Genomic DNA, 17,926 nt, shown 5'->3' on the forward strand with positions numbered 1-17,926 from the left:
TCTGAGTTACTTGCCTGTTTTCAGCTGGAAGTAGCCTGCAGGCTGGGGAGTCCACGGGGAAGCAAGTACTGCCACCGATTGCAAGTTTGGGGCGTGTTGCTTCAGATCTGCAGTGACGTTGCTGACCCCATAAACACCCAGCATTTCGATCACTGCCGCAGGCAAGTACACCAGCCTCCCTTTCGTGGCGTAATAACCAACTGTAACGTTGTGAGAATGTTCCAGAATGTCCACCTGCAAAACAAATGGACCCACAGAACTCAGTGTCCACTTCCATGGTACCGTAAGTTCTTCCTGGTGTTTCTTAGAACCACAACTGTTACTTAGCATGGCCGGGGAACAGGATGTCCCCACTGGAGAACTATCCCAACAATCCCATAAAGCATACATGGATTGGCAAGTCTCAAAATATCAAATCTCAAATATATACAAGAAGTATAATTTATATCAAACCTACACGGAATAGAATTAAATCTGTGGGGTTTTGATTTTGTTTTTTTGATTCCTTAAGTGCCTTAGTATAATTCTGTGAGTACCACTGATCACCAAGCAGGCAGGTAGGCAGGAGATGATGGGCAAGAGAGATTTCCAGGGAATGGAATTCTGGGGAAAACTGCTGTATTATATTTCTCATCATTTATGAACATCAAAAGGCAGAAATAATAGATTAAGTGAGGCCCCTTACAGGACAGGGGGCCAGGTAATAAATGAGGTGAATTCCTCTCTCTAGAAGCTGAGAGAAGAATTGTTCAGACTTCACTCCAGTCTTGGCTTGTAACTGTTTCAAGACCAAGACAGGGATGGGCCACGGAGAATTTCTCCTACAGCTGAGTCCTAAGGGGTGCTGATGATCTGAGCTCTTTCTGACCCAGCTGGCAGGTTTTGAGGCTTTCAAATTTATTCTTATTTTGTTTTGCTTTCTTAGTGTTGTATATTAACAGCTGAGGCTGTTTTTAACACCTGCTTCCCCTCCCCTCTTATTCTTGCATCATGTTTATTTGCTAAAGAAACCAAGACAACTGATTTTGCAGCAGGCTGGGTGTGCCTTTGCTTCCTCCACACTGTGTGTGCCTCCAACACTTTTGTCACCTAAAGGTGGTGCTCAAGATGCCTGTAGGTGGGACAAGAGATACTTCTGGATGGAACATGGATCAGCACTAAGCGTCACCAAATCACCCAGCGAGAAAGTGACTCCTGTTCGAATCCTTCCAGTTATCTCAAGGCGCAAGTCTCAGTTTGAGGATAATTTACTTTTAACACCTCTCTAATCCTTGCTAATCATATTTTTAAACAAAGGGACACCAGGCCCAGCCTTAGAGCCTTCTGCAAGCAACAATATCTAGCTTGAATTTAACAAGCTCTCTTCCACTATTCTCATTTCTGTGATCACCTTTTATTTATGCCAAATGATCCTGATTTCCCTTTATGGTGGTAATACCAAACGTCCTTTCAAAAGAAATGTGTTTAAGTTTTTAAAAATAAAAGCAGATTTTTAAAAAAAACTAATACATACTAGTTGTCACAGCGATCTGTGATGATATACAAAAAAAAAAAAAATAGCAGAAACTGTGACCAGTAGCTTGCAAATGACTAAATTTTAGTGAAAACTGTTTCAGGTAACCAAATGGAAACCTTCACATTTTCAACTTTCAAATGAATTTTTCGGTGCAGAAACCAAAGATTCCTCTTGTGGAGAGCATTTCTTCCTTTCCTTCTTTTTTTCAGAATTATATAAAAGAGATGGACCGTGACCAATTAACTGTGTACTCAATCTCCTTGTGAGGCCTTGATGTGGTGGTGGGGACCACTAGTTTGAATGCAGCTGTGGTGCAAACCTTCAAAGGAAGAAGCCAGAGCAATATTTTTAAGTGATGTAAAGGGTGGTCCACTAACTGCCAATCACATTTACTCCTTTAAAACTTGGAATCAAACAAAAAGAGTGCAAAGGCTTCCATCACTTGGATATGCCATCAAAATCAGCTCGTGGTTGTTAACTAGTACTTGGCATTAAAGTGTTTGGAGGGAAAAAAAAGTTTTTTTCCCGTCTGCTGCTGGCAATTGAAGCAAAGTTGGACTCAATTTACAAGTCAGAGTAATTTTTAAAGGTCTAGAAATAAATCACTAACTGTTTACAATGGTGAGGAAGATAGAGGCCAAAGCAATGGATGGTTTCTGCAGAATTATACCGATGCAATTAAATAGTTTGCCCAAACAACAGGATAATGGGACAATTTAAAACAGTACATCCAGGCTTTGAAAAAAATCTAGACATAAGGCAATTATCCTCAGTTTTCCATCTCAGAATTTGACCTTTTTCTCCAGCTACCACGCATTAGCTATTTGCCAAAACGATGAAAGATCCTATTTCTGTTGTGGCTGTGGTACCCAGGGAGGAGGAAGACAGTCTAAACAGACTCCGGACCGCTGAGGAAGATGTGGGTGGATTAGCTTGGTTACGAAAGCAGGGGGCTTACATGAGCCGAGACATCATTCTGGTGGAACGCCTTCCGCAATGCCTGCGTGAGCCCTTTAGCTATGTTGAACTTCAGGGTTTCACTGATCTGCACCCTCCTTTGGGTCAGAAAGATAACTGTGGGGTGAAACAGAAGCACACGATCAGCATGATAAGGCAGCAGGCCTCCTAACTGATCAGCCCTCCTCTCCATCTCACCACCACCTCTTACAGGTTCTGAGCAAAGCTGGTGCATACAGGTCCAACCAACGCGTTGGTGGGTGGGGGCGTGGAGGGGTTGCTGGGTCAGCATCTCGGTTGGTTCCACTCAAGTCCTAAAAAGCCCCAGCCATTTGCGTGGCCCTAGTGGAGAGAGAGCTAGTGTGCGGTGGCACTTCTGACCAATGCTGCCTCTGACTCTGAAAGCCAGGCTTAGCCATGCCTGCCCCTGGTGGGTCTGCATGCAAGAAAATTCCCGCAACAGCATCCCTGAGAGGTTCCTTAAATGCAGGCCCTGAGCCAGGTGCTACACTCTAAAACAACCCAGCATCAGGAGGTGCACTCCCCACCCTACAATGGGACAGAGACAGGGATGGAGACCCGGGTGACGAAGAGGCATTTGTGATCGAACATGACAGGCGCTATTTGATGGGAAGCCTAGGATGTTGTTGGAGGCCCTTGGACGAGCATCTGGCTCTAACCTGGGCAAGACGGCAGGGATCAGGGAAGGCTTCTGGGAGGAACTGATGCTTCCACTGAGTCTTGAAGGATAACGGGCGTGAGTGAGGCAAGGCAGGAAGGACTGCACCCACCAATCCCAGCAGAGGGAAGACCGAGTGCAAAGGCACAGGCGAGAGAAATGCATACTTCAGTCTACATGTTCAGGCTTGGTCCTGAGGGCAGTGGGAAACGAAGGGTTTTAAGCAAAGGCATGCATTTTAGAAGGTTCCCTTGACTGCAGACTGGAGAACAGATTGGAGGGTAGGGGAAGTCTGAAGGCAGAGAGATAAATTTGACTGTCGTTGCAGAAACTGAGGTGAGCGACTGATGGTGTGAACTAGGGAAGTGGTGGGGAGGGGGTGGACAGAAGAGGTGGTCAGGAGGTAGGACTGGAAGGAACCAGGGGCTGATCAGGGGGTGGCTGGGGTGAGGGGAGGTTGTGAAAAAGAGGGAGGGGAGAATGTTCCAGACTTCTGCATCTAGGTGGCTGGGGGTGCCTGCCACTCAGAGGAGGCGGTGGAGATCTGGAGTGAGAGGGGGTGGGGGAGTGGAAAACCAGATGGTATAATTTCTTGAGAAAGAGATACTGTGCTTTCTGCTGTGCCACATTCACAATTTCCCATTTTAGAATAAGAAATCTCTCAGGAAATAATTCCATTTAATTCTCTGTGGGGCGAAGAAGGCGGGACGTGAGCATCCAACACTGGCATGCTCCTTCAAATAGCATGTCTAATGTTGTTTATAACAGACACTACCACACTAGTAAAAGCGTCCTGTGCCTTCTTGGCCCGTGTGCTGCAACTCAGAGGTGGGGGCTGAAAAGGTAGCACCCATCACCCAACTTTTTCAAAAAAGTCTCCTTTTTAACATCAGGAGAAATTGTGCGCACTGACATAGTGCACAGTAGCTGTACTTTTAGTATTTGCTGGTTGAAAAAACACAGGACAGAAAGCCTTTCTGAGTTCTGTAGCCCCTCCCAAGACTTTCTATTTCGCTGATCACATCATCCATGCATGCGAGACATCACTGATTCACTCTACAGGCAAAACTTGGTGCACGTTTGCTTTCTCAGACTCACTGGCAGGACTGGTTTCCCAGGGGCCTCTGATATCAGGATGGATCCCAGGACCAGAGTCCGTGTCACATGATGCTCCTCCTCTCCTCTGTCACTTGATAAAGATCAGGGCTTCCCAACCTCAGCACTACTGATGTTTTTGGGCTGGATTATTCTTTGTTGTCTGAGCGTCCTGTGTACTGTAGGATGTTTAGCAGCCTCCCAGGTCTCTGTCTCACTAGATGCCCGTGACATCCTCCCTACCCTCCAAGTCGTAGACACCCCAAAACATCTCTAGACATGGCCAAATGTCCCCTCAGGTGGGGGCAAAACCACCCCTGGTGGAGAACCACTGATCTCAGAGAAACCTAATAACTCTGTTACGTCTCGGAGGCCAGGATGCACCTGCTGCTTTCAAGCTGCGTGAGGACAGTGGACCCTTACCTGTCCTCACCAGGAGCTTGCTGGACATCTGACACTCCAGGTTGGATGCCATTTTGCCAGCTGTGACCACAGCAGCGGACGCAGCGGGAAGAGCAGCATCTGTGTTTTCTGCTGACAAAGGTGGCATCCGGGTGGCCCTTACTGGCGCGGTGATAGACGTCAAGGCCGCCGTGATTGTCAGCGGGCGCGCGGTGGACGCCCTGGGCACGTCTGGGTTGGTGGAGTTTGGGAAGCCCGGGTGCATGGCTTGTGGTTTCCTGGGGAGGTGTGTTGCGGACAGCAGGCCAGAGGCGGCGCCCGTGTTCCCCTGCATGGTGGGGTGAGTGCTCATGGTGTGGGCTGTTCTTGCAAACATGTAGGTCGGCGTGAAGGAGAAGGCTGGATGGGCTGCCCCTGGTGTCACCTTTGGGCCGGGTGCTGCGTTGTTGGTGACATTTTTAGCTAGAGCAGTGGTCCAGCTGCTCTTGACTAACCCCGTGGCCACAGCCGAAGGGCTGCTGCCGGCGCCCTTGGCAACCAGGGCTGCAGACAGCGCCAGTGGACTTGATTTCCGAAGAAACAGCGGGGTTGCTGCTGTCGGTTCTGCCTTGGGCAACACCGAGAAGTCCACTGCAAAGAGAGAAAAAGCAACGTTTGTCATTGGCCCAGAATGCACACACCCCTTTTGGAAATGAATGGATGTAACTCATGGGTTTGCTGAGGTGAAAAGTCTCTGAGCTCTGGAATTTAGGCGAAACAGCTTTAGGTTCGTTAAGTCAATTAACCAAAAAGAATGCCACTTAGGGCAAAGCTATGGCTGGTAATAAGGACAATTAAATTCTGAATACTTTCCAAAAATATCAAGTCGGCAGAAGATCAAGGACATGACTGTTCAGACTGCTAACTCATTCATCAACCTGAAATCAGGGTGGAGCTGCTCTGTCTGAGCAAAGCCGGGTATCTCTGCTGAGCCTGAAGATGCTTTGGCCACAGAAGCAGTCATATCTAATTTGGGGGGTACCAGGAAACAAGCTACCTGCATCAGTGGCTGCACCTGTCCATTTCTCGGGGTGCCGAGAAGCCAGCAGTGCTTTGGATGGGGTCCTGAGTAAGGTACTGGTTGACAGAGTAGAATCAGCAGTAGAGTGATATCTCGGGATACTCTGGAAAGGTGTGGAAGCATTTATCACCGGAGATGGATCGATGTCGGCAGAGATTTGGAAACTTGTACTCATTCCATCTGAAAGCATTTCCTGCAAGCTAGCTGTAGAAGTTAGACTTGGAGAAGTTAGCAAAAGAGGATGGGTTGGATGGGCAGGCAGCTGTGGATGGGGATGAGACACAGAATGTTGACTTATGGATGGGAAATCTTCAACTTCAGCTGTTTGCAAGTCTCTGGAATGGTCGTTAGTGCTCACAGACAAGACATCTGTGTGGTTTCCAACCATGGTAACATCTGACTGTTGAATGGGCTCACTGGGGTTGATACCAGAGACTGGATACTGAATGTTAAAACCTTCTGCAGTTACTAAATGTTCATCATTATCTTTGAAATCCCCAGATGTTATTGTATTGGCAGCTGAATTTAAACCACCGGGAGGAGTGGTTGACGCTGAATGAGTTTCCCAACTTGTGGAGTTAACTGTGTGCCCATTTATATCATAATTTGTTTGCTGCAGCAAGCCAGATATTGTTGGTTCTGTGGTAAGGGATCCAGTTTCTGTTGAAAGAGAACTCCAGAAAACATCTGTGAGTGCTGGCTTCTTCAAGTCTCCCATTGTTGAGAAATCAAAGACCTCACTGGAGGAGGGAAATGCCATCACCTGTTTGGAAGCTGAAACTGGCAACTCAGACTGGTCTGTCAAAGCTGTGGAAGTCTCTGGCTTGGTGTTGGAAAAGCTAAGAGGTAGGGAAACAGTCTGGGTGGCTCGTGCGAAGGGGATGGATGGTGAAGGTAATTCTGAAGGAAGAGGGCTTGTTCTTGGTGTTGTGGAAACATGATCAGTGCTAAAATCAGAGGTGAATCCATTTACAGTGTGAAGACTCGGAATCTCTTTACTTGGATGGGTCTGGAGAGCAACTGTCAAATTTGCCTTTTCATTTTTCTTTAAAACAGCTGTCCCTCTATCTTCTCTCTGCAGGGGAAATGTCCAAGTCGTGGAAGGAAGATTAGGAAATTTGCTTGAGAGGGGGAAGTCTGTAGCTGCAGTAGGAGGGGATCCATCATCGCTGGCATCTTGAGGAGTTGGCTTCTGGGGCTCAGTGAATGGAGAGGCATGATTCCACGCCAGACCAAGGGAAGGAGGCGTAGAGGGGAAATCTGCTGCTGTGCCATTGGATGGTGATGTGAGAACCGCCCCAGAAAGCATGTCTTGCCCTCGGCCGGCTGTGGTGAGAGCCAGAGGAGAAGGCACCAGAGGGGAAGAAGTGTGTTCTGCTGAAAGGGCGGGCCCTTTGGAATTCTCTGGAGCTGCTGACAGATGACGGGGGTAAGCAGAGTCATCTGCAGTAGCAGGGGCTGCCTTTTGGTTGGTCAGCTCCACTGCCACTGAGTCTATGGTCTGGACTGGTGAAGACGCAGCCTCACGGGTCACTGCTGCTGCGCTCCTAAGAGCCGGCAAAGACACCTCATCACGTGCTCTTTTAGCCCCCTCAGCCTGGGTGGATGCAGGACTTGAAGCCACTTCCAACACTGACGGTGAGGGCGTTCTACCTGAAAGCTGAAGAAGACTTCCAAGTGCCCGGGGAGGAGGGAACCGATGGGCCAGGGCTGCCACCCAGCTCAGAAACTCAGGTGCGGGCGAGCCGGCCGAGTAAGGTCCCTCTGCTGGGGCTGAGGAGCCAGAAAAACCTAGATGAGGGATGCCTATTAAATCCTGGACATTTCTGGATGGAGTGTGGTTCATTTCCTCAGCAAATGGGTTTAAGGGGTTAGCTACGTGCTGCCTGGAGGAGGAGTCAGTTGGAGCTGTTCGGGGGAATAAAGGCACTTTGGTGGGTCGCCCTGCTGGCTTAGAAAAGATGATGGAATGAGGTGAGTCAGGAGCCAATGAAGAAGATGAAGATGGGGGGAGAACGTGTGCCCTCAGGGAATGTTGGTTTGAAATGGAAGGAGTCCCTACCCACGGTGGCCACGATGGATGGGCGGCACTCAGGGACGTCACTGAGGGGACGGTGGACAATGGGGGGCGCATGCTGGTGTGAGGCAAACCTGACATGGCAGCTGCTTCCTTTCCCCCTTGAGGTCTTGGTTGGACCAGGGACTCAGTGGAATCCTTGGAAGGTTCGAGGGAGGCGCTCTGGCCACTTCCTTGGTAAGGGAGAGAAGAGAAGTCCCCATGAGCCCGAGCCCTGCGGTGTGTCTTGGGTGGAGGTGTCCGGACAGACTGTGGCAAGCTTGTGTTGTCAGGGGACGGTCCTGGCACAGTCTTGATACTGCCCACTGCTGAGGAAGACTGGACTTCTGAGAAAGGCCATGTTGGTGAAACTGGTAACAATTTCCCATGAGGAAATGACTCCAGGGTTGGGGTGACAGTGATCTGCAGACTGTCTGTTCCTGTGAAACAAAATATCAAGCAGTCAGGCATGGGATAATCACAGGTACTGGAGAGAAAGGTGGGCAAGACAGGGACCTCACAGGGCTTCCGCCCCATCACAGAAGACTCATTAAACACATTCAAACAATACATTAGGTAATTACAAACATGTAGATGCTGCATCTGACCTATAGGGCAGAGCTGGTGGGAAGCAGTCTCTGATGAAGTGACATTTAAGCAAAGATGTAGAAGATATGTGTGTGTATTAAATCTCTTTTCTAGACCACCTACAAGGGTTGGACTGTGAAACTCACAACCTAGAAAAATCAAAGACAAACATGGCTACCTGCCACGGCCAAGGACACCACAATAAGCCTCATCCAAGAATCCAAAATGCAAAAGGAAAGGACTCTGTATCCAAATGCGAATCTTTTCTTTTGGACCCTAGGGCATCTCAAGCATGATAACCGAGGTTACCTGTGTTTGGAAAGATGGCACCAAGGAGACATATTTATCCTGTTGGATTTAAAAGGATCCCTGATGCTGTTGTTCACACCATGTCAAAAAGCAAAGGGGATTTCTTCCAAATTAGGCTATTTCTGAGAGAGAAAAGCTATTCACATCCCACCCAGGACCAGAGACAGCTCTCGCCAGGCCTGGTGTCACTACGGGCACCTGCAGAGAAACCAGAGCTGTCAGCACCAATGTGCGAACCTGCAGGCAGAGAGGTGAGGAGACGGGGCACAAAACGTGACTCCGCAGGATAGGAGGCAAAAAAAAAAAAAAAAAAAGAAAGAAAGAAAGAAAGAAAAGAAAAGAAAAGAAAAGAAAAGAAAAGAAAAGAAAAGAAAAGAAAAGAAAAGAAAAGAAAAGAAAAGAAAAGAAAAGAAAAGAAAAGAAAAGAAAAGAAAAGAAAAGAAAAGAAAAGAAAAGAAAAGAAAAGAAAAAGAAAAAGAAATAGATGATCAGAAAGCTGGAGATTTCACACTTGGGAAGAAACAACATCCCGCCTGGGGATTCTCTGATTCCCCTTCCCACAGTGGTGTCGATGGTGCTGATGACCCCAGAGGTGACTAAGTGCACTTAAACAATATTTTAAATTAAAAATAACAAAAACAAGGTACTTCTAGGGCTTTCTACATTATTGGCAAAACACATTAGCACTGTCTGACGGAAGCAAACAAACCAAGAGCTGAAATCAGAAAATCTGGGTTTGTGCGCACCCTCCAGCCACTCAGAGCTGTACGTGCGCCTTATATAGAAATAACTGGCAAATGCACATACAGCTACAGGACACAAAAGTCTACAGCATTTCATTAAAATACCTGCACTCCTTGGGAACTGTCCCATGGTTTGCAATGGAAATTGTGTTTCTGTTACCACATGAAGCCTAAGGAAGGCTTCATTTCTCAGTTGGCTGCAATTTTACATGGAAGACTGATACTGCTGTCATGCCTCAATCCTTCTTATTTACATTGCTTATCTCCTAGATAGACTCAGCTTCCTACCTGTCATGCAGTCTTGTCTGGTTATGTACACAGGTGATACTTACACGTACATGGGTGAATATAATTCCCATATAATGCAGTTTTTGCATTTTGGTATTTTCCAGTAACACTTTAGAATCCACTTTTATTACCTGCATGTCAGATGAAATCTACACCGGATTTCTTCTTTTGTACTCTCATTGAAATATATTCAATCACGGGTTCAACTCATGGACTCAGGAGACATACCAAATTAATCTTGTTTCAAGTAAGTCAAAAAGGATGCATTAGGCGGAGTAGCTTCTGCTTTCAGCAAGATTTTTTGCAAAGTCTTTCATAAAAATCTTACAAACAGGAAGGAGAAGTGAGTGCTGGATGGTTAATACAAGGGGGATTTGTAAATGACTGAATGGCTGCAGCCAAAGGAGGCTGGAGAGTTCCATGCTGAAGTGAAGAGATGGTCCCTAGTGAATTTGCCACTGCTAACTTTGTTGTTTCTAGACTAGACCCCAGTGTTTCCCAAGCTATCCCTTACAAAACACTGTGTCCCAAGATGCCTCGTGAAGAAAAGTTTCAACAAGCTAACAATTTTGAGAAGTGCTGTATACTACACTCATACCTAACAGTCACTGATGCTGGTCACCATACATTTCTGACTCTCCACCTTCAGAGCACATATAGGACTGCACTTCCTAGACACCTCTGTGGTTGGGTTGGGCCATGTGACTAGCTCTGGCCAATGAGTTGTGAGCAGAAGTGACAAGTGTCACTTGTAGGCTAGAACATTTAAATGCTGGAGCAAGACTCCCCAGAATTTGCTTTCTCTGAAGGAAAAAAAAAAATCCTAGCAATATTATATCTCAATAAGTTGTTAAGAAGAAGGAGGAGGAGGAGGAAGAGGAGGAGGAAGGAAAAGAGAAGGAAGAAGAGGCGGAGGAAATTAGCAATATATAAAATGTTTGCTGGTCCACCAGCCCAGGTCCCTTAGGGACTATAATAAGCAAAGGCCCTCTGCTGTGAAAGTACATACAGGTAGCATGAGCAAGAAATAAATTTTGTTGTTTTAAATCATTGCAATTTGGGGGTTGTTTGTTACTGCAGCATAACCTAACTTACCCTACCTAGCCTATTCAAAAATTGATATAAAGGCAGATTTGGAACTTAAATGGACAAAATCCCTTGTACATCAACATTTAAATACAGGCTCAGAGACGTCCCACAGACAAGAAAACATAAGAATGCCTGGGATGCAGTAAAAAGTCAATAAATCAATGTTGGATGGTTTAGTTAAAGTTTGGCCAAAATTGCTCAAAAATATTTAACTTCTGAAATATGTTTAGGATATTTTTCAAATACATTTGACCCCAGAACTTGGTGACTTTAAAAAAAATGATATACATAAAGCTAAGGAAGAAAGCATATTCACTGAATTAGCAAATGATAGCAAATTCAAAAGAATAATTGATATGAAGAATTTCAGAGAAACATGCTTCAAGGACGTGTCAACTGATTGAAATTACTGTTGAAAAAGGACATAAATTAGGATTAAATATAAAGGCTTGACCTTAACCTACATATTACCTAGACAGGAACAGAATGGTGGAGCTTCCCTTAAGAATAGCTTCCATTACCTGTATGTAGAGTTGACTGGAGCTCATTATGAACTATAATAGGAATGTAGGCTAGCAAGGAAGTTACAAATTCTTAGGCTGCATTCAATTCTTTTCACTCCTGAAATTTAAAAAAAAAAACTCATACTTAGGAAGTAATATCTATAATGTTTATATGTAAGCTATAAAGAATAAAGGATGAAAAACAAACATGGTCTCTGGCTCCATGGAACTCACAGTCTCATGGGAGACGTGGAGTTAAATCAAACTCTCACAAATGTAAAAGTGATAGCTGTTACACAGGAATGATGCATAGTTCTTAAGAGCATGCAACAGGAGAGTGTGACCTGATCAGAGGGGTCAGAAATCACATCACTAAGGAAGTGGCCATCAAGCTGAGATCCAAAGAATAAGTAGAAGTTAATCAAGCAAAGAGGGTAGGGAAAAAAATTCCATGTAAAAAGATGAGCATTCGCAAAGGCCCTGTCACGGGAAGATGCATAAACAGTACAAGGAACTGAAAAAAAGCAAGATCAGGAGAACACGAGTGGGCGTGGCATGAGATAAGGCTGAAGAGCTGGTGGATGACCAGACCACTAGAGTGTCACAGATTTTAGGTGGAAGTGGAGGCAGTGAGGGTGGGTGATATACAGGGGAAAATTTGTGTTTCAGAACAATCACTGTGGCTACGGAGTGAAGATGGACTGAAAGGGGCAAGAGTGGATGACAGGAGACCAGTAAGGTGGTTCAGGGATGTGATGACAGCAAAGCTGCAAAGAGGAACTGAGCCATGCATGGGAGATTAAAATAGATAATCCTTTATGGTCCCTTTTAGTTCTTAGAGTTCAGGGTAATGTATTCCTGTAAATATGTTTATGTTTGTGTATATGGTGGTTTTTTTAGTGGCCGCAAATTCTCCTACATGCTTCTCATTGAGAGCTAGGGTCAAGGTCCCCTTCCCTTGGGTGGACCTGAGACTGTTCAACCAATTAGAGTAGGGGTGAACTAAAGCCACGTGACTTCTGAGGCTACCATCATAAAAAGCAGCTTTCCCTTGGCCCTCGGAATGCTTGCTCTCCATGTCCTCCCTCACTGTCCCTCCTGGAACCCAGCCACCACTCTGTTAGCAGCCCAAGCTGCATGGAGAGGTCATGTGTAAGGACTCCAGTCAACAGTCCCAACTCAGCCAAGCTTCCCAGTCATCCCAGTCCAGGCACAGGCAGGTGAATGAAAAGGCTGCCAGACAACTCTAGTCCCCAGCCATTTGAATCAGGCTGGCTGTCTCTTCCCTACTGAGCCCCCAGACATCAAGAAGCAGAGACAAGCCACCCCCACTGTGTTCTGTCTGAATTCCTGAAACCATGAGCACAACAAAATGGCTGTTATCGTACAGCACTTAGCTGGGGGTGGTATGTTGTGCAGAAATAATAAATGAAACAGTGCAGGGCTGTGTCCCTCCCTTCTGGGAGTGAGAGTCTCTGGCTTTGATTAGACTCTCAAAAAGATTCAGAAGCCGAAAAAACACAGCTAAGAACTCCTCACTTCAATGAAAAATACTTCTGCTTTACACACAAGATTTTAGAACTTTGTCTATGCTAATAAAAATATTTCTGTATTAATTAGAGATGCATCATAGAAGGAATAAGAAAGGAAAACAAGTTTTGAGGAGGAGATGAGAGGTAGGTGGTATATATTAAGAAGAAGGGAAAGTAAATTAGAAGTCAGGCAAAGCCATATTACAGAGAGTTGAAAACACACTTGAAGGGAGGAAGTGAAGTAGAAGCTGGATATAGGTGGTGTGTTGGCAGCCCCATGACCCCTGTCTCTTGGTGGTCATGCCTTTGTGTGACTCCTCTTCTGGAGTATGAGCAGAATCTGTGACTTGCTTCTAACCAAGAGAATATGGCAAAGGTGATGGGATGTCAGCCTTGTGATTTTTTCAATCTTATATGAGACTCTATCTTGCTGGCAGATTTGCTCTCCTTGATGGCCTGATGAACTAAGAGGCCATATTGAGAAAGCCCACGTGGCAAAGAGCTGTGGGTGGCCTCCAGGACTGCAGGCGGTCTCTAGGAACTATAGGTGGCCACTCAGAGCAGAGGGTGGCCTCCAGCTGACAGCCAGCAAAAAGCCAGGGACTTCGATCTGGCAGCCACAAGGAAATAAATTCTGCCAACAACTTGGGTGAACTTGGAAGTAGATTTGTCCTCAGCCAAACCACCAGATGAGGACACAGCCCAGCTGACACCAGGACTGCAGCCTTGTGAGATCTCATACAAAGGGCCCAGATAACCTATACTCAACTCTTGACCCATGGAAACTTGTGAGATCGTAAATGTGTGTTGTTCTAAGCTGTGAAGTTTGTGGTATTTGGCTATACAGCACTAGAAAATGAATCTAGGTAGGAAGTAAGGAGCTGTGGAAGGCTATGTGGTGCAGCAGGAGTGTAGGGAGAGGAGCCAGAGCACGTGGTACCGTGACTGAAGAGAAGCATGAAGGATGGTGTGAAGCTGCACTCAAGACAGCAACAAAGGAGTGTGAGTTAATATGTTCGTCTGGAATATCCCGGAGAACGAGCTGTGAAATAAAAATTCTAACATGGTGCCTGGGACTCGGGGGAAGTTAACTGAAGACAACACAGGGCTTTGCAAGAGCAGAAACAAAACCACAGCAGCAAACGTCACCAGACACTTTGGAATGTTGCTATGTAACAGGTGGCACTCTTCTGTTTAAATTCCATTTTTCAAGGAAAAGAAACCCCATACTATTCTAATCAAATGACTGAATTCTTATTTTTCTCAATAAACTCCCAATGATTCCAATCTCCTCTCCCCCTCAAAAGCCCATAACTTTTTTCTACTTAGAAAAACACAGATTGTTCTTTGCTGAAAATATGGTAACAGTCTTCAAAAAAAAAAAAAATGCACAGAAACCAAAGATGCGTCCCACACACCACAGAGGGAGATGAAAGACAGTGGTGTTTTCCCGTGCAAGCCCCAGGCTGGTTGCCCTTTCTGAACATTTACAAATACCTATTCCAGGGATGAACCAACCATTACCTTCTGTTTGGACACAGTGTTTCCCACCAAGGGACTGGTACTCAAAAGAATTTTAAAGGGAAATAGTTTAGATGACAGAGATTTAAGGAGGCTCTGGATGAAGAAAGATCAGCAGAGATAGACTTACATTGCAAATGAGCAAAACAAGCAAAATGAAGACCCTCAAAATAATGAAAAGGAAAGTGAAAATGAGTCACCTCTTTTCTTCTCAAGGCAACGAGAGTGGGTGGTCATCCAAATGCTACTCAACAGACAACTGACACACGCCCATTTTCAACCGAGTTAGTTTGAGCCAAGTTTAAAGAAAACCATGGTTCTCGGAGCTTCAGCAAAGAGATAAGTCACTCTTGCTGGAATATCAGACTTAATGATAGGGAGCACAAGCTTGCACACATTTGTATCAAATGCTTCTGTTGCTCAGCAGGTTTGCATAGAGTCCCATGAAAGCTAAACGCAGCCTTGGACTAAAACAGTCGGGAGGCAGACCATGATCACAGTGAAATATCAGAAGTTCAGCACTTGGTCAGGTTTGGATGCACAGCCCGTCACTGACGAACGGCAAAAAGGTGAAAACAACCTCCCTCAGCTCCCCGGACTTCCGACCCCACGGGGTAACACCGAGCGAGATGCACAATGATGGATGGTTCAGGCCTCTGTCTCCCAGCGGCCCTTGGCGCTGCTCGTTTATCCTGCTCAGTGCTCTCGTACATAAGACGCAGACCCGGGCTGTGATGCTGCCACCTGCGCGTGGCAGACACACTAGCCTCACACAAACCGGCAGGGACAGCAGCTCCTCTGCTGCCGCGTCTCCCCTTGAGTCTCTCTCTTCCGTCCCTAGGGCTGTGTCCGTCCGCTGGTGGTGGCTGTTCTTAGAGATCCTTCTTTCCAAAGCCGGCAGAGCCTGCTGCTTAAGGAGCGTTCCCCATTCAGTCCTCTCTACGCTGCGCTGGGCTGCCGCCTGGTTTCTCAGAACTGCTCGCGTAGCCCAGCCACCGTCGCAGTCCTCTCCCAGTCCGCGCTGCGCCTTCCTCTGGCCGCTGGCGCCACCGAGGAGACGCTTTCCACCGCCAGGCTAGACGGGGCGCGGCTGCGTTTGCAACCACGGTCAGGAGACCCTCCGCTTTGTCCCGCTCCCTGCCCGCCGGCAGCTTTTCCTCACTGCAGCGCTTAAGGGAAAGCAAATCTGATCACCAACAGTTCTCAAGTGCAGGAAACGAAGGTGACCAATGAATAAATATCCCGAGCTCTTCCTCCTTGTATGTCAGAGAAAAATAGCTTTAGACCGGGCCCCACAGTCAGACTGCCTGGATGCGAATTCCACTCACTCCTCCATTGGCTAACTGTGTGACCTTGGATGAGTTACTTAACCTCTCTGTGCCTCAGTTTCCTCATCTGTAAAATGGGGACAATTACAGTATCTACCTCATGGTACCCAAGGCTCCATGAAATTGTTTGAAGGATTAAAATGAGGTGATACCTATCAAGTGTATCCTTAGAGCAGTGCTTGACACATAGTGCCCTTACATTGCCACCTAGTATTGGTGGTATTATTATTATTATTTGTTGTTGTTGTTGTTGAGCCTAGGGTAGCCCACAGATGTACTCTGAAGCTTCCTCAGAGGATCTGGATACCAGTCAGGACTCAGAAATGCCTGCAGATCATGCATCGTCATAATCCCACACATCTGTGGAATCCCTTATAGTTTGCACAGTACTTTAATACCCTCATCCTATCTTGTTCCTCACAGTCCCTGTGAGGCAGAAGATAAAGGTTATTAACCCCATTCTACAGGGGAAGAAACCAGGGCTAAGGGAGGTCAAGTGTTGTCTTGGCCAAGGTCACACTGAGAGTTGCCCTACAGCCAAATCTGACTCAGCCCCTTTGACCTCAGATCCAAGGCCCTCTGTTCCATGTGGGGCAGGGTAGGTCTTCCTTCATCTCTGGGTCTGGAGTGGGCTCCATCTCCTGGAAGAACCCCCAACAGACTGCAGCCCACACAGTAGCTGCCCCTTTCTCCTGAGTTTGGTGATGAGTCTCTCTCCCTGGTGCTGCTTCGGCAAACATTACTGAGCACGGCTCTAAACCACCAAGACCTGTCAGGCATCAAGTTTTAGAAGGTCAAAAGAGATGGATGAAGCATCATTGCTATGCTGAAGCATCCACCCCACACCCCACAGTTCTGAAGTTTGGCGCCTGGGTTGTTCTTGCCTAAGATGATTTCTCTTGGGGCTTTTTAAAATGAAATGCGCCAGTTAATAGAATCAAATTGCCATTCCTTGAAGTGATGCCAGCAAATAGAAGGTTCTGTTTACTGCCTCGACAGAAGCCTTGTAACTTTCAAAGCTCTTTCACAGCTGTTTCCTTTTTTTTTTTTTTAAAGTTTATTGCTTTCAAATCCTTTGTGAAACAGGTTTAAAAATAAAGTTGATCTTGCCCCTTTTAACAGTAATAAATTGCACCTTCATTTTTTTTAAAACCTCAGTATATATGATCCTTACAGAAAATTCAGAGAAGACGGAAAAGCAGCAGGCAAAGAAAAAGAATCCCACGCTGCCTTAAGCCCTCTCCACACACGTGTCCAACCACACAGATAAAACCAGGATTCCTACTGTGTACTTCCAGGCTTCATTCTTGGAAAAGCTTTGGTTTGCTTGCTTTTCAGACCTGTGATCACCCTGCACACCCAAGTCTGCACCGGCTTTTTGTCTTTAACATTATATTAAGGGCATTTTTCCATAGTGGATAAGGCTATATATAATTTCCATTAAGATGTGGTATTATAATTTGTTTAACCATCCCCTTGCTGTTAAGATATGAGTTGCTTATAAATTTTCAGCATTATAAGTAATGGCCTCATCTCCTTCCAATTTTGTCATCACAATCCACATATGGCAGGTGGGACGAATACAATGACTTCCTCTTATGGACCAGGACAGCACACACATAGAAGATCAGCAGCATAAAGAGAAGTAAGTCAATGGGACTTGGGAGATTCTCTCCTCCTCCAACACCCTGGCATCCTTCTGACCGTTCTGATAGGGTCAGTTATAAGTTTAAAAACTTCATGATGGCCTAACTCAATGAGAGAAAACACAATTAACCACCAATAACAGATCTTCATAATTAGGATGACCCTACTGGCAAAACTTTCCAAATCTTCATATTAATTTTTACTATTTCATTCTAATGGCCCTCTGGGGAGTTGAGACCATTTAAATCCATTAGGCAAGAAAGACTGGCGATCTAGGAATTCTGTTCCTAAAGAAAAGCAGTAACAGGAGTGTAGAGAGTTGAGCAAAAAGACAACGTATTACTAGTCTTCCTCCTTGTTGAAAGGTTTAGGTGTAAATCACTCCTAAGCGACAGTCCCATAATTAAGATGCCACTGTTCCCACAACTCTGTTTTTAGCTCTGTTAGAATACTTATCCCTTTCTGCTTAGTATTAGAGCCAATTATCTCCCTTATTTGCTCAATCACTTAACATTTATCCGCAAATACATATTGAATGCTTCATCTGCCTTACAAAGATTAACAAACTGTAATCTCACTGGGAGGGTGGTCAAATGTCATGGTTGAAGGTGTG

The 17,926-nt window shown here is 45.9% G+C and overlaps 1 protein-coding gene across 3 annotated transcripts in view; it reads right to left on the bottom strand.

Annotated features, from left to right (window-relative positions):
* The window catches only part of KIAA1549L (KIAA1549 like), a 237,327-nt gene that overhangs the window by 96,948 nt on the left and 122,453 nt on the right, over positions 1 to 17,926 (bottom strand). For 2 of the 3 annotated variants that reach the window (XM_064492462.1, XM_031459821.2), the window contains exons 2-5: positions 5,686 to 8,205; positions 4,671 to 5,279; positions 2,475 to 2,590; positions 15 to 234 (exon numbers count right to left, since the gene is read on the bottom strand). In XM_064492462.1, the coding sequence (XP_064348532.1) occupies positions 15 to 234; positions 2,475 to 2,590; positions 4,671 to 5,279; positions 5,686 to 8,205 (3,465 nt within the window). The remainder of the gene's footprint in view (positions 1 to 14; positions 235 to 2,474; positions 2,591 to 4,670; positions 5,280 to 5,685; positions 8,206 to 17,926) is intronic. The other variant, XM_064492463.1, reaches the window with a different exon arrangement.

The sequence above is a fragment of the Camelus dromedarius genome, chromosome 12 (assembly GCF_036321535.1).
Source record: "Camelus dromedarius isolate mCamDro1 chromosome 12, mCamDro1.pat, whole genome shotgun sequence".
Taxonomy (NCBI): Eukaryota; Metazoa; Chordata; class Mammalia; order Artiodactyla; family Camelidae; genus Camelus; species Camelus dromedarius.